Source organism: Colletotrichum lupini, chromosome 10 (genome assembly GCF_023278565.1).
Source record: "Colletotrichum lupini chromosome 10, complete sequence".
Classification (NCBI taxonomy): domain Eukaryota; kingdom Fungi; phylum Ascomycota; class Sordariomycetes; order Glomerellales; family Glomerellaceae; genus Colletotrichum; species Colletotrichum lupini.
Genome location: NC_064673.1, coordinates 2998965 through 3015915, shown reverse-complemented (window position 1 = coordinate 3015915; position 16951 = coordinate 2998965). Strand labels below are relative to the sequence as shown.

The 16951-nt window shown below is 34.0% G+C and overlaps 4 protein-coding genes across 4 annotated transcripts; 2 read left to right on the top strand and 2 right to left on the bottom strand.

Moving 5' to 3' along the window:
• Positions 1-6860: 6860 nt before the first annotated feature.
• CLUP02_18045 (uncharacterized protein) lies at positions 6861-7196 on the top strand (the record flags this gene model as incomplete). The annotated part of the gene is made up of 1 exon (XM_049296949.1): positions 6861-7196. The coding sequence occupies one exon, from the start codon at positions 6861-6863 to the stop codon at positions 7194-7196; it is 336 nt and encodes a 111-aa protein (XP_049138173.1).
• Positions 7197-7340: 144 nt separating this feature from the next.
• On the bottom strand, positions 7341-8765 carry CLUP02_18044 (short chain dehydrogenase; the record flags this gene model as incomplete). The annotated part of the gene is made up of 3 exons (XM_049296948.1): positions 7341-8272; positions 8448-8458; positions 8734-8765. The coding sequence occupies 3 exons, from the start codon at positions 8763-8765 to the stop codon at positions 7341-7343; spliced, it is 975 nt and encodes a 324-aa protein (XP_049138172.1).
• Positions 8766-9190: 425 nt separating this feature from the next.
• Positions 9191-11086, top strand: CLUP02_18043 (uncharacterized protein; the record flags this gene model as incomplete). Its single annotated transcript, XM_049296947.1, has 1 exon — positions 9191-11086. The coding sequence occupies one exon, from the start codon at positions 9191-9193 to the stop codon at positions 11084-11086; it is 1896 nt and encodes a 631-aa protein (XP_049138171.1).
• A 307-nt stretch (positions 11087-11393) lies between these two features.
• Positions 11394-13166, bottom strand: CLUP02_18042 (L-amino-acid oxidase; the record flags this gene model as incomplete). The annotated part of the gene is made up of 1 exon (XM_049296946.1): positions 11394-13166. The coding sequence occupies one exon, from the start codon at positions 13164-13166 to the stop codon at positions 11394-11396; it is 1773 nt and encodes a 590-aa protein (XP_049138170.1).
• Between the last annotated feature and the right edge of the window lie 3785 nt (positions 13167-16951).

Here is a 16951-nt window from a genome sequence, read left to right as displayed (position 1 = left end):
GAATTTATTTTTATATTTTAATAATTCCTTAATAACTATATACTAATATATTATAAATTCTTATAATAAGCTTAGGGATTATTATTTTAATCGAGCTAGTATTAATCCTTTTAGTTATTATAAAGAGCTTTATAATTAGTATAAGGCTACTATCTTTTTCTTATTTAAAAATAATCTATATTTTTTTAAAGATTACGACTTCGTAGTTAGGTCTTTTATTAAGAGCGTTTATTTTATTATTTTTTAAATCTTTTTAATAAATAATTCGGAAGTTATACTTAAATAGGAATTCGCTCTATTTAATTTATTATTTATTCAGATTTTTATTTATTATAAAGCTTATAAAGTTTTTATAATTTATATAAACTATAACTTCGTACTTAGTTCTAAATAACTATAAGTTCTATTTTTTAAATATTTAAATAATTACTCTTAGGTCCTTATTATAGATTTACTAATTTAATTCTGCTCTATAAAATGCTTTAAAATAAAAATAATATAAATAAAGCTTTTTTTATTTATTTTATTATTTTAGGACCGCTCTTATAATAAAATTTAAAGCGTTAGTCTCGATTTTAAAAGGCTTTTAGGGGTCCGGGATCATAATAATTAGTTTAGAAATAACTATATTCTTAATTTTAATAAATACTTTTTTATACTTAGGATCTTAAATAAAGGGGGTATTTTTTTATATTAAGTTATTAAAGGGTCTAACTATATTAGTATAGTTTTTAAGGAATTATTAATAAAAATTAACGAATTTTAAAAATCCTTATACGTCCTTAACGTTTTATAGTATAAGCTAGTCCCTAACTACTTCAATTTTTAATACTTATATATAGATTTATTTTAGTATAATAGTATATTTAAAGAAGTTTATTTTTTATATATAAAATTCGTATTTAAAGAGTTTAGTATATAGCTTAGTATTTTAAAATTTCTAAAATACTATATAAGTATACTTTTTATATATTTTAAAATTAGGGGAGAAAATAAGAATATTATTAATATAAATAATAATAAAAATATTAACGTATTTTTAGAGTACGTAGTTAATTATTATTTAAAAAGTTACCGGAGTATTAGTAAGTCTAAAGGGTATAACGAGATATTTAAAAAGTTTTTTATAAGTTTAGAATACCGTTTTTTATTTATTTCCTTTTTTAATCCGAATCTAGTTAAATACTTTTTTAAAATTTATAGTAATAAACTAATTAGCTTTATAAAATAGATCTCTAAGCTTAGTAATAAGTAGTAAGGGGTAATAATTCTTTTTTATAATTTTATTAAGTCTTTTATAATTGATAATAGGTCTTAATTTTCTATTTTTCTTTAGTATAAAAAATAAAGGGAATTTAGTAAGAGAATTTAATAATTAAATATATACCTTTCTAAGTTTCTTATTGATATATTTATTAAAGTACTCTTATTCTTTTTAATTTATTAAGTATATTAAATAGAACCCGGGTTATATTCCTTTTTTAAATTCGATTTTTATATCCTAATTACTATATTTTAATAATCTTATTTTTTTAGGTTTTATGAATAGTTTTATATATATTTAATACTCTTTAAGTATAATTTAAAGTTATTACGATCCCCGATCGTTAGTATTAATTATAAACTTCTTAGAGCTTTTTACCGTCCTAATAAAAGCTATATATCGTATTTATTTTCGTTTTTTAAAAAATCTTTAAAAATCCGTTTAAACCCTTTTTTTTTAAGTCGTTTAGTAACTAGATTTTTTTTAAAAATCTAGTTAATAATCTAATTCATTTATAAGTTATACTTTTATAACTATAAGATTCCTAAAATCACGTCGATATTTCTAATCTCTATAATATTATACTATAATTATTCTTATTAATTATTAATATATATTAAGAGGTATACGGTCTCTTAATTAATATATTTATAGTTATAATTAACTCGTTCTCCTTTTACTATTTATAATTAGTGTAGTTTATTTTTATATACTTATAATAAGTTAAGTTTATTTACTACTCTTAATAAAATATAGGTTTTTTATACGCTATTATTAATAATAACGTTTAATTTTTATCCGTAAATATCGAAGTTAACTTATAAATATACGTCGTTACGTTATATAATTATATATAGGAATTTCTTCTTTATTTCTACTTCTCGTCGTTCTTTTATAATTAGCTTTTTTAGTTTTTTATTATTTATTTTTTTAAATAGGTTTTTTATTTATATTTTTTTTAATACTCTCTCTAAGCCTTAGCTTTTTTAATATAATAAATTTAGTATTAGTCGTATTTATAATCTTCTTATTCTATATATTCGCTATTAAAGTATTTTATAAAAAAGTTAAGGTCTAGACTAAATATAGTTTTATTATTATTATTAAAGCTTAGTAACGTTTAGCTAAGTAATTAATTCTTCACGTAAATATCCTTAATAATTTTATTATTACGTTTTCGTAAATAAAAACGACTATTTTACTTAGATATAAAATACTAAAAGTATTTATTATTTAAGTATTCTATTTAGAATAATTCCTTATAAAAGGGGTCCTTAAGGTTAAATAAAAAGTAATTTTTATTTATATAGGGGGTTATTGTAACTTTCTTACGTTTTCTAATTTTACAAAACTAAATAACTTAGTTATTTTTAAATAAGTAAATATATTTATATTATAATTTATTATCGTCCTTTTTAGAACTAGTATTATTAACGTTAAATAGTACTTTATAATCGATCTTTATTTAAGTATATTATTAAGTAATATCGTAAGGTTCGTCTAAATTATAGGGTAATTTTATTTTATTAAAATAAAAAGAACTAGTTTTTATTTCAATATCTTCTTTTTCGATTTTAAAATTAATTCTTTTTTTATTAATAATTCCGAAATTAAAAGTCGGTTTTTTAACTACTCTAATTTTATTTTTATATACGAGGTCCTTAAGCTATTTTTTAATTTTATAAATAAATTTCTTATTAATATCTACTCGTCGTATTATATAAATAAACTTAGTTAGTATTTTATTTAAATCGAGTTCTTTTTAGAACTTAATAAGTTATTTTTAGTTTATTTTATCTTATTATATTATATATACAAAGCTACTTATAATTTCTTTTATATTAAGTCCTCTTTTTTTAAACTTAAGGAGCTACTCCTTTATATTAACTAGGAGTTTTTACTTAATTCGTCCTTTAAAGAGGTTAAGTATATTTTTTATAATAGGGTCCGTTTTACTTTTGTTTTTATATTTTTATAAATCTAAAAGAGTATAGTAAAATATTTAATATTATTCTTTTTAAAAATATAGGGTTAATAAGTAGGTATTTTTTCTTTTTTTATTACTATTACTAAGGTCTTAATAAGTAGTAAAGTAGATCGTTTATTATTTTTAGGTTATTTAGGGTATTATCCTATTTATTCTTTATTATTTTAATAAGTAAGGTAGCTATTATTATAATAGGTTATTTAAAAAAACTATCTATAGGGAACTTCCTTATTTATAATATTAGCTCGCTTTTTTAAAATAGGTTAGTATTAAATATACTTAAGTTATCAATAGTTTTTAGCTATATATCCTAGCTTATTATAATTATAATATTTAAAGTCCTTTTTTTATTAAGGTTATTCTTTTTTAGTAATACTAAGGTTTATTAGTCTATTATAATACTTAGTTATAGTTGTTATTAGTTTATATTTATATTTACTATTAGGCTTAGATTAGTTATTCTAGGTATTTTATCCTTTACGTTCGAGGCGTTATTTATAAAATTAATTATCAATTTTAATTATTATATTAATATAATTATAAAGTTTATTAGGTCGGTTTTAATAAGAGAGGTTATCCTTAACGTTTTTTTTTAAGTCGTAATAAAAAGTTATTATAAATACTTTATTACCTTAATCGAGCTTAAAAGTAATTTATTTAAATTTAAATATGTACTTATTAACTAATCCTTTTTATATAAAGGTTATAAACCTTCGTTTAGTAATTCGTTTTTTATTAGAGTTATTAAAAGTCTTTTTAAGTTTTTTTTTAAACTCGTTATAGTTATTAAAAAAGATTTTAATATTTTTATTTTAAATATTATATTCGTTTTTAAAGTAGTTTTTTATAAAAGGTTCGAACTAAATAAGGGTATCTTTTTTAAAAAATAAAGCTATATAATAAATTTTATTTATTTTAATAATAAAAGAGGTTCTATAATAGTATAAATAGGCCTTAGTGTAAATACAAAATCCTTAGAAAGTATCTAGGGACTTATTATAAAGTTCTAGTTTAGGGTATTTAGTTCTAAGTATTAAAAGGGGTCGGGGTATTATAAACTAAGCATAAAGGTATTTATTTTTATTTTTAAGTTTAAGTATTATATTATATAATTACTAAATAATAAATATAACTATTTTAATAAGCTGCGCTATATTATTATTACTAATAGTTAATATATTTATATTATTTAGTTAGTTTTTAAAAAAGTAAACTTATTAAATAAGAGTAATTAAAGTATTATGGCTAGTTAATTATAATAAGTATATTAGTAAAAGTTAAGGCTATAAGTACTAAATAAATAGTATCGTAGTCGTAAATAGCTTCTTTAAAACTATATTTATAAATTATAAAATAAATAAGGCTTTAGTAATTAATTATAGTTTTATTAAAAAGGGTTCTTAGTAAAAATAGTTAAAAACGATCGTAAGATTTAATATTAAGTTAATTATTAAAAAAGCTATAAGAAGTTTATTTTTAAGCCCGGTTTAAGTTTATATTATATATAAGTCCGCTTATAAATATATCTTTGATTAATAATTATTTTTATTTATTAAATAATTACTTAGTAAATACTAATAAGCGATTATTTAGAATAATTATAATAATTACCTTATTACGTAATTATTACTTCTTATTTACATATAACTTATTTATAGTTCTTTTATTCCGTAAGAATTATTTTATATTTTTATATTTTTATATATATAATATATTATAGCCGCTATAAGCTTGTGGGGCGGGCCCTAGTTTTAGTTATATATATTAAGTCGTAATATATAAATCCTTTTTATCCCCCTAACGGAGTAATCTGCCAGGGCCGTATTATATATTACGTATTAAAAAAAACTAAGTATATTACGCTCTATACTTAATTACTAATTAAAATAGCTCCCGACTTTCCCTTACCTATTCAAAGGGCTAGCTATACTTATTTTAACGTATATAAAACCTCTTAATACTAGCCCGCATAAGTAGCTAGATCTTATATTATATACTCCTTCTCGTTAAGGGTTAGGGGGCCCCTTATATATTTTTTTACGTTTATAATATAGCCTATATCGGAGGTATTTCTAGTTTTATAAAGTATAATTTCTAAACTAGCGTCGATATATTAGATTTTAATATTTATATTAGCCTAGCTATTTATAATGTTCGTATTATTACCTAGCTAAATTCTATATTACTAAAAGGTACTTTACTAATCCTTAAGTATATTTATATTAATTACGATAGCTATAGCGTCGAGCTAGCCGAGGGCGCCTAGCCCGAGAGGGGCAGACTTGTTAACGGGCATTTTTAAGTTCTTATTAAAGTAGTATTTTAACTAGCTAACTTCTTAACTAGTTATCTAACTAGCTATCTAAGTAGTAGTTTATATATTAATAAGTTTATTTAGTAAATTTGTTTAGTAAATATATTTAGTTTAAATAGAACTTTGGGCAATATTAAAAGCAATAAGGATAAAAAGAATCTTTACGAGCTTTAGTATAAAGAGTAATAAATATTAGCCTATTTAGCCCTTTTTTTAAAAACCTCTACGTCGCTATTAAAATTTAGAACCTCTATAGTTAAGGGCCGCCTCTAACTATTACGGCCGACTATTATAACTAATTATTATAACTAACCTCTATTATTAACCTTTTTAGCCGGCGCCGCCGCATAAAGGGTAGCTTACTTATTTTAAATTATATAGTAGTTTTTGTATTAAAATTATTATATTACGTTAAGCGCGTACTTAGGGTATATTGCGCGTATTATATAATTAAAAAGTATACCGTATTATATAATTTCCTTTAAAAACGTGATCCCGTTAAGGTCAATCTTTTGCGCCTATAAAGCTAAAAAAAAACCACTATATAAATCCTTTTTATAAGTATAGTATAAGAATAAATTTATTTATATAAAGTAAGTAGTATAGCTAATTTTATAAAAAAAAACCTAGCTTAGTTCTATAAATTACTTATACTTAAAGAAGTTAAAAAGTTTATACTAAGAGGTATATTTAAAAACTATAAATAAAGGATTTCTTAGTTTCTTTAGTTATTTTTAAATACTTTATAACGGGCCTAATAAGCTTATAGTTTTTTTTAATTATAAATTATAATTAATTATTTAAATTTAGAGAGTAAAATAAGTACTATAAAAGGGTTAAGAAATATATTAGAATTTAGAGCGTTTAGGTCGACGTATTTTTAAACCCTAATACCCTTATTTATAATATAAAGTATATTAAATTATTTAATCTAACTATCGTAGCTAGTTAATTTAACTTAGGCTAAAGTAAATATAAATAAGTTAGTTATTTTAAAAAAATCGTAAAAATTATATTATTAAGTACGTTATTATAGTGTAGGGTCTTAATTAAGAGCTAAGCTTATAATTATTACGAGTTATAATACGTAGTAATAGGTATATAGAGTATAGTAAAAATAGCTTAATTATTAAAATAGAAATAGATAAAAGGAAAAGGTCTATATATATAATATCTAAGATAGATACGTGATTTAGTACGTGATGGGTACTTCGTGAGATGCGATTATTATCCCTGTTACGTAACAGACGTCAAGGAGGCACAATATCTCGAAAGGGTTTGCGGCAACCCAACGCATGGGCACGAGCAGTAAGACTGAACTGGTCTTGCTTGGATCGGTCCATATGGAGTTGGTGAACGGGAAGAGCTTCGACTCGCCGTTTGCTGCTCACATTATCATGGGCTCCTCAACTCAGCGCTTAACCGAGCCTCGTATCGACTTTCTTGAGGTGTTTTCTGTGAGTGATCAATTCTCTGATAGGCGCTTCATTGGCCACATATTGATGCATTTCCCGGTAGGAAAAATCACCGCCAGCGGCGATTCTGAGTACGGAATAGGTACTCTGGTCATTGGGAGCTCTGCAGCAGGAGATTTGAGATACATGATTGATGTAGCGGGCAGACTGGGTTAATATGTCGTCAACGTTGATAACAAAAGACTTTCTGCCAAAGTACTTGTTAAGTTCACCCCTTCATTATGATTGCACACCATACAGAGACAGATTGACAGGTGCTCTTCCATAAGCGCCGCCTGCATGAGAAATACATATCTTATTTCACTGTTTTCTCAACTCTCCAGCTCTTTGCTCACGCATGATAGCCATCATGACTTGGTCTTTAGCCCACCTCGGTAAGAAGCTAGAGCTGGCTTGCTGCAGCGCATGGCCCCAATATCCAACAACTATCCCATGCCCACGACCGGTTCGTGCCAGGGCGGCTCGGGCCATAGTCTGAGAATCGGGCGTAAATAGCGACGGAGCCTCCTTCAAGTGCGAAACATTCGTAACTCGACCTATCCGGACACCTAGCAACTCCACATTGCTACTATCATCGTCAAGTTTGAGCTCAAGACCCACGGCACGTGTCATAGTCATGAGGAACTGCTTGCTAGCGCTGTAAGACGCTAGTAGAGGGAATCCCTCGTCTGCCATGGAGCTAATGTTCATCACCAGGGCCGGTGCGTTCTGGCGGAGAACCGGTAGAAGCACTCTTGTAAGATGAAGTGGGAAGAGCGCATTCAGGCTGACGTTGCTGGCGATCCTGTCCGTTGAGCAGTCGACGAGAGGCGAGAAGACCGGGTTGGTGGGACCACCTCCCGCATTGTTGATAACTAGAGTAAGATGTAAATCACGAAGTTCCGCTTGTATTGATGCAAAATCCGGGGGAGTCTGTGATGAATCGACGGGTTGAAGTGGCCGCTCAACCCCATTGTAGTTTACACCTGGCACGGCACTCGCGTCTGCCACCAGTATGCGGAAAGACCTTGCGGGGTATCTTTTTCGAAACTCAGACGCAACGATCGTAAGTTTAGCATGGTTTCGTCCATGAAGCACGACATTGAACCCTTGTGTCGCCAATTCAGATGCAAAAGCGCGGCCAATGCCGTCCGAAGCACCCGTCACAAGGGCCCAGGGCGCATCGCCGTTCGGAGAGATGTGCGCATAGATGCGGAGTCTCGAAGGAAGGGTGTAGATGGAAATCCAGTTCACTGCTTTAAGGCCGGAAGGCCGGCAAGACTGAGCGTCAAAAGACCAACGATGTATATGATGGTTTGAATGTACGCCATTGAGTATGCGGGGGAGTTCGTGAGGTGTAAGATGTGACGTGATCGTGTCAACATGCACGGACAAGACTTTTGTGGAGTATGAGTCCGTGTCGCTTACCCCACCTGAATCTACGAAAGTAAAGAAGACAACATTACATGCCATAGACCGGGGAAAATCATTCGCCGCGTACCGCGCGACATACGCCACTCCCTTCAATCCTTCAGCGTATCTGGTTTGATCACGCACTTTTACAATGAGGTAGCAGGGGTGATGCCCTTGCAGGAGCTAGCAGTGATAGCTACGGTAAAGAGTGAGTTGTGCCTGCGAGATCCTAGCACTCCGTGTAAGCTCGGCTTTAGTACGGTGTGCAATGAGATCCTGACTACGCCATCCGGGTACGAACGCATCGGAGAAAGCCCCGGTGATACTTCCCATGGTGATATCCTGCGTGGAGAATACATGTAGTTCTCTGCAGCGCTGAGATACGAGAGCAAGGTACCACTTTTGCACCAACTCTTGGCGGATCCCTGTACGTTTCTGCAGCTCTCAAGGTGAAGTTGACTCCATGTGGACTCATTATGGGGCCTCGAAAAATAGAATGCACCGAGCTACTTCGTCTATGATAACTTGGCAGAAGAGGGGAGGGGGGTGCAAGCCCGGTTCTCGGGCGATCACCTACGGCAAGTACTCGAGGCATGAGATTAGCCAAATTGCCGTCCTCGGGCGTACCTCGTACGTTTGGTGATTGAGCGTGGCCTTGGCTTTCGTTAAATAATCATACTCTCTGTGGGCGATAACACTTTCTGAGCTTAGTTGTGTACCTAATCAACTTTCTACATCTGTTTGTTCTAACGATGAAAATGCAAATGATCCGAGTATGGATTTTGATGGCATTGCCATTAGCCATGTCGCAGATCACATCCACTGGCTTAACTCTTCTTTTGAACGGAATCCCATACTTCATCAGCCCCCACATCGCTGCAACTCTCTCGCTCCAATCTGGTGTCCCTAAAGATGTCGAGGATATCCTGGATTTTGTTCCGGTCGCGGTCCTGCCAGCTGCGAGCCGGGGAGATAATGTGTCCCAAATTTTCACCGCTTGGAAGGAGACTGACGACGTATTTCAATCCGGATTCATGCGGCTGCTCCTCAATCAGACAAACAACTCGGACACATCAATAGCTCAAGACATCCAAACTACCAATGAGATACCTTCGGCAGTGGTCAGCTTTACAACGAGGTCTAACGTGCCGAAGGGCCCTTACTTTCTGCGCAAAGGCACCGGAGATCTACATCAAGCGTACCGTCTTTACGACGATACTGGCGGTGCCTTCACCGAAGCCTTGCTAGACAACAATGATGGCACTTTTCAAGTCTTGTCAGCAAAGATTCCCGGTTCAGCTACGTTCACCATCGGCGTGCCTTCACGATTATACTACGAGCCTTCAAATATCAAGCCACTGGCTGGTGTCCGCATTGCCGTTAAAGACATCTTCTCGCTGGCCGGAGTTAAACAGTCAAATGGGAACCGCGCATGGTATCATTTCTACCCGGCCAATAACGTCACGGGAACAGCCATCTCGAGACTCATCGAAGCCGGCGCCATCGTCGTAGGTACGCAGAAGTTGTCCCAGTTTGCAACGAGCGAGGTTGCTACTGTGGACTGGGTTGACTACCATAGTCCTTTCAATCTGAGGGGAGATGGCTATCAGGACCCACCCTCTTCGAGCTCGGGCGCAGGTGCTTCTGTTGCTTCTTATGGTTGGCTCGACGCTGCCGTCGGAACTGATACAGGGGGCAGCATCCGTAGCCCTGCAGGCGTCAATGGCGTCTTTGGCAATAGAGCATCGCACGGAGCTGTGAGTGCCGATCACATCATGCCGCTATCTGAGCCTCTGGATACTGTTGGCTTCCTTGCCCGAGACCCAAAGCTGTGGGATAAACTTCAGGCTGTCACATATGGCTCCAACTACACTTCTCTGGCGGAATTGAAGCCGAAGTATCCGACCAAGATCATGACGGTGTCGTATCCCAACTCCAGCACTGAGGCAGGTTTACTTTTAAACAACTTCGCGACCGCATTGGCTAAGTTTGTGGGTGGGAACGTGAGCGCTTTGAACGTGGCTCAGCGCTGGGACACGCGCGAAACGAACCCCAACGCCAAACTCAACTTCACCGAGACTTTCAACATCACTTACCCAGTTCTGACTGGGAAGGGTCAAGACGATGCGGTGGTCCAGCCATTCTTTGCAGATTATGCCAAACAATTTGACGGTCGTCAGCCGTTTGTAAACCCATCCCCACTGGCACGATGGGCTTGGGCTGCCAACTACTCCTGGGATGAGGCCATGCAGAACAAGACAATGTTCATGAACTGGTTCAATGATCATATCCTGCCTCCGGTCAACGACACCCTGCAATGCTCATCCGGGCTCATTCTATATGCTGGCAAGACTGGGACGCAGTCTCCGAGGAACCGATACGACATAGCGCCACCAGCGCCATTCGCTGGCTTCTCAGCGGCCCGAATGTCTGTCTTTTCCGGATGCCCTGACTTGATATACCCAGTGGGTGAGGTGTCCAGCTTCAGCACCCTCACCGGTCATAGTGAGAAGCTGCCGGTGGCGGTAGGCATACTTGCGGCGAGGGGCTGTGATGGACTTTTGAGTAGACTAGCGATCGATCTGGTGAGCGAAGGCATATTGAAAGTGCCGGAGGTTGGTGGTAGTCTTAGCGGTGGCCCAATTCTTATGTAGATGAATTGCACATATGCTATCTTATTTCCAATTGCGATCCAGATTTGCTCCAGCAAGACGATGGCTTGGTAGATTGAAGACTCGAAGACGAGAAAGCGGTTCACATAGATGGTTTTCAAAGCGTCGCTTGTTGCAATGGCTTTTGAGTGAAATCTCATTACGTCGGCAAGATTCGACCGGTCTTACACTGCTATCTGGACTAGGTATCTCAAGTTATCGCCACCGGCTCTTCTCTCATAGACATTCCTTCAACAAATAACTTTTATCCACAAACCCTTAAATTTTTCTACATTCAGGCGACTATATTCTACTCCATATCAATCCATCGTCCCATCCACCGTTGGTTCAGCTGCTTAGCTTCATCGACTAAACCAATCTCAAGCAATAGTTGAACGGCACCACGAACGGCAGAGTAAAGAGAGGAGCTGATCCACGCATGTGTGGGAGCCGTATGCTCACCGAGTACAATAACATTCGACTCAGTCTGATGGTATGCCGGGATGTACAACGCATGCTGAGCCACATCCGGGCGTGTCCAAGCAGTGGCGATGAATGGCTCGTCCAGCCAGCACAAGCGCTCATAGACGCCTGTGTAAAGCTCTCGAACTTGCTCGCCATGTAAAGAAGCAATAGCGTCGAGGACCATACCGACGTGTTGTTCCTCGCTGAGACTGGCGAAACGGCTGCTCCAATCGCCTCCACGATAGTGCAGAATGAGACCTGGGCGCCCCGACTCGTTATGCCCGTAGACTGGGTAGTAGAGAGCTCCAACAGCTGCGTCAGGAGGCGTTGAGTAACCACCAAATATGGGACGGTCACCTTTCTCCCAGAAACGTTCGCTAAAGAGCAATCCAACTTTGCAGGCGTCTTTAAAGCGGAGGCCGCGCTCAGCCATCGCCCGCGACAGCGTGGGCGAAAAAGACGGAAGGCGCATCATTCGCGTCATGGTGAAAGGCACTGCGAGCATTGTATAGTCGTAAGTTTTGCTCTGTTGAGGGCCTGGCTTCGTCTGGGTTCTGTTGGAATCAACGTCGACCCAAGAGACCTTTGTGCCTGTGACCATGTTCTGACCATCTTTGACAGCCTCAATCGCCCGGACCTGACGATTCAGGATGAGGCGGTCTTGGACGTGTGGTAGAAAAGCATCAGAGAAGCGGCTAAAGCCGCCATCGACACATCGCCACTCTGTCTCGCCCAAGGTGCCCTTGCTGCCATCCTGTGCCAAGTTCGAGTTGTGATGCATCTCGTCCCAGAAGACGTCGTAATCAGTAGCACCGTGAATGGCGTCCGCTACCTCGGCGCTCGCGTTCCACACATTGCGCATCATGCTTTGCTGACTAACATCGTCGAGCCCTCTCCTCATAGCGCGCCCGTGCACTCTCCATACGTCTCTTTGGATCTCTCTGAGTGTTTCTTCGTTAAGAAGAATCTCGCTCATCTTCGCTTTGACGTCCTTGTACTCCTGTGTATTCATTGGTGCTGGCTTGCCAAGGCTCGAATTTGCAGCAATATCGGCACGAGTAGGAATGCTGCCATCGGGATGTCTGCCAGTGCCCAACGCTAGCAACTCATTAGGCGAGTGTTGGATCCAGGGGATAAAGCTGATGTTCAGGTCGGTGTGACTGTCTTCGTTCATCTCATTGAGCCAATCTGCGAGCTGGAACGTCATGGCATGATCAGAGTACTCGAGGGTCGCATTGTCACTCTTGTACTTGATCTTGTATGGAAGACGCATAGGGCCCATTTCTGCCCATTCTTGGGTGTTTCCGACGTATATAGTCCGCAAGCGTCCACCGATCTGGTGACTAGCCTCGAGTATCTCCCAGTTGTGCACACCAACACTATCGAGCATAAGGGCCGTGGCTAGGCCCGTGATACCCGCTCCGATGATGGCGACGGTGGTGTTCTTGGCTTGCTCCGCATTTTGAAGGCCAGAAGTGGCATTGATAGCGGCTACTTCCTCAAACCAAGCGCCCAGAGCGTCAAAGTCTTTTAGCAGTGGTCTTTGGGAGTCGGCGGCTGCAAGGCTTGAGCCGGCATACAGGGCAGCCAGCACGACTGAGCTTGTATGAAGGATCATCTTGGGGAATGGCTGAGCTGATAGATAGAGAATTGTGATGTTTGCGTATAGACAATATTTGTCACTCCGGGGAGACCAGCGACTTGGAAGGGCGACAATGATGAATCTTGAGATCCGGAATCGGAACTCGATGGCTTATATTTTTATTACTGGGATGTGGGACCGAATCCATCTACAAACCTTTCATCGCGCATATTAACACGTACTCAGGACTGGTAACAAAGATTGAAGAGTTTTGCCTATATAGCTGCAACCCGAGTTCTAAGTTACCTCCGAGTCCCAGTCGGAAATTCACTGTGAATGAGTGATCAAAATTGTTGCATGTAGTCAGGTAATTGTCGAGTCCAGTGAGGCGATAGTTGAAGACGAACCTTGATGTCACGATCTTGCCTACTTTCGGGACCCTAGAATTTAGAGTACGGATGTGTACTTACAGACTAGGTGTTGGTATATACGTAGGCAGGTCAGACCTTTTGGGTCGCGACTAGGTCAATAGGTCAGTATAGGTCTATTACGTGTGTGTATGTATAGGAGGGGAAGATCGTAGGTAGAGCCCGCGGTCCCTCAGTGGGTATAGGTAGGTAGAAGGGTCCGTCTGCACGGGCCCAGACTGCCTACCTACTACCCCTACCTAACTACCTAATAGGGCCCCTTTTCTACCTCGTAATCTAATATTAGCAGTCTTCTACTTTTGTAATAAAAAAGGCTAGAATAGGGGCTAGGTCCCCCGTTAATAAGAACTAATAATAAAATCTATAGTTAATTCCCTATTTAGAAATACCTAAAGCTATATACTAAAATTTTAATATAGCTTTTATTATAATTATTCGTATAGAAATTTTAATATCCCCTCTTTTTAATTACTTCTTAATCCTCTAATATATATAATTTATATACTTAAACTCCTCAGAAATTATTAAATCTAGCGTAGTTAAAAAAGAGCTTTTTATTAGTCTAATTACGCCCCGAATACGTACGTTTCTCTCTAAGCTAAAGCTTAAGAAGTATATACGTTCGCTAAACGACTTACTACTCATAGTATATTATTATTTTAACTACGTATTACCTATTTTTCTATTTTAATTATAATAATTCCTTTATTAATAAATCGTTCGAGGGACTTATTTAGTATGCTCTTTATAAACCCGTTAATTAGGTTATTATCGCTATTAATCTAACGGATTTTATAAAGCTCGCGGCATTCGTATAATTACTTAAGTATTATAATATTTATTATAAAGCGCTTTTTTTTCGTAATACCTAGCTTAACGAGGTATTTATATAATAAGTATAAATTTATATAAATTATAATAAAGATCTTTAAAACGTCGAGTTATTTAGTAATAAGGTCTAAGGTAGTTAAGATAATATAAGTAACGTTAATACTTACGACTATTCTATAAATTTCTAATATTAGTACGCTCTAGGTAATCCTTTTGCTCTTCGTAAAGCTATAATAAATAATATTATTATTAATCGTAAAGCTCTTATTAATCTATTTTTTATTTATAAAGATAATAATATAACTTAGTTATAAAGTATAATTAGTATTATTTATAAATAACCTATTTATAAAGACGAAGAGTTTAGCTATAGTTAGATTTAATAATACGAATATAAGCCCTCGGTCTAAGTAATCTATTTAGTATTTAATATAATAGTTTAGTATAATATAGTTAATAAACGACGGATCTATTTAGTATTAAGTAATAAACGACGTATTAAAAGCTATTTCTAATTAATAAATTAATATAATATAAGTACCTCGAGCTCGCTACTTAACGAATTATTATTTAGTATTTAATACTAAGGGGTTAACTTACTTAAGCTTCTTCCCTTAGTTCTTCTATTTAAATACTATATTAATACCTTTTAGTAAAATAATCCCGCTATTAAAAATAAGCGGCTCGTTAGTTAATAATTATTACTTTAGTTTAGTTAGTAACTTAGTGTACTCAAGCTCGGTTTCTTCTTTTTAACTAAAAGTCTTATTTAATAATTTAATAATATTATCGGTCTATATATTAATAATACTAAATAATCCGCTTTTTCCTATCGAGACTAATAAGTATAGATTAAACATAGATATTATTATTTAAAGTATTTTTAAATAATATTTATTATATATTACTTACTAATAAGTACTAAATTCTATAAGACTATATAATAGCTATATAACGTATAGAATAGTACCCTTAGGATATAAATAATAGATCTAAGTTAGTAATTAAATAAAAACTTTATAATAAAGAGGTTAGCTCGATTATATATATACTTAAGTAATATTTTATAACTAAATAATATAGCCTTTTTAGATTAAGGTCAGGGCTAGGGTAAGGATTAAATATTAACTAGTTCTTTAAATTATTAATAACTATATAAAGATCTCCTTTTTCTTCTTATTATTATACCCTTATATAACTAAATAAGACTTTTTAATAAGGTTAAGTCCTAGGTTCTTAATCTCGTTAACGAATCGAGACTTAAATATCTTTATATCCTTATATTTAGGGCTAAGTTAAATAAATTTAATTACCCCTCTCTTTACTAGTCCTAAAAGCTCTTTATTAATAGATTTTATAAAAAGTACTCCTAGGGTAATAATAATACCCTTATTACGAAGCTTAGTAATTAGCTTAAGATTTACCTCTTTTTAAATATAAAATAAGTTATAGTTATAAAAGTATTATTATAGCCGCGCTATATTAATATTCTTTTAATCCTCTTACTTTATAATAGAGGGTCGTCGTTAATTATAATAATAATTTTATTAAAAACTTTATTTATAGCGGGGCTATTATTAATTAGTTAGTTAACTATAGGGATTAATAAGTAGTTAACGTACTCTATTATTATAGCTAGCGGCTCGGGGTCGACCTCTCCTAAGTACTAAGGTTTAATTATAATAGCCTAAAAACTTATTAAGCCATAAGGTAATTTTATTATATAAGTAGTACTATTTATTAAAACGAGCTTAAATAGGCCTTTTTATCCCTTACCTTCTCACTAGACTTTAATATCTAACTATAATAATAAATTAATAATATAAAAGATATTTAGTCCGTTTCGAGTAACTAGTACCTCGCTTACTTACTTACTAATATAAAGTCTACGGACTTCTCTTATTATCTTTTTAACTACTTTTATATATTAAGTAATATCTAATAATAATAAAGATTTGTTAAAAGTGCGTAAAAAAGCTCTAAAAACGAGGAGTATAAGAACGAGGCTATTTAGGCTAACTATATTATTAACTACTTTAATTACGGCCTAAAGTATAGCCTCTATACGTATTAATAAGCACTTATTTTAAATAATATCGTATGCCTTTTTAAGTACTACGTAGTATTTCTTAGCTTTATTAATATTATTATAAGCTTTAATAAGTACTTCCTTAACCTTAATAAATATAGATCTAGTAAAAGATTTAAACTCTACGGCGCTAAAGTTCTTATTAGTATTTATAATAATTTAGTTTAGCGGACCGAAGTAAACGTTAATCTAATATAGCTAAAGAGCCTCCTATATATACTTTATAATTATATCCGCGAGGAACCTTACTATTTAAAAAGAAGTGGTAGTTTTAATAACGTAAAGTACTAGTTAGTTAGTGTTTTTATAATTTATTAAGTATATTACGTTAATTACGACTTTATAATTAAAATCGTAATTATTTCGTAAGGTAAATTTAAATTAGCTAGGGGTAGTAGCGTTAAGTTAGTATTATTAGTAGATTTTTATAAGCTTCTCAAGGGTTACGATCTCTATATTATTACTAAACTACT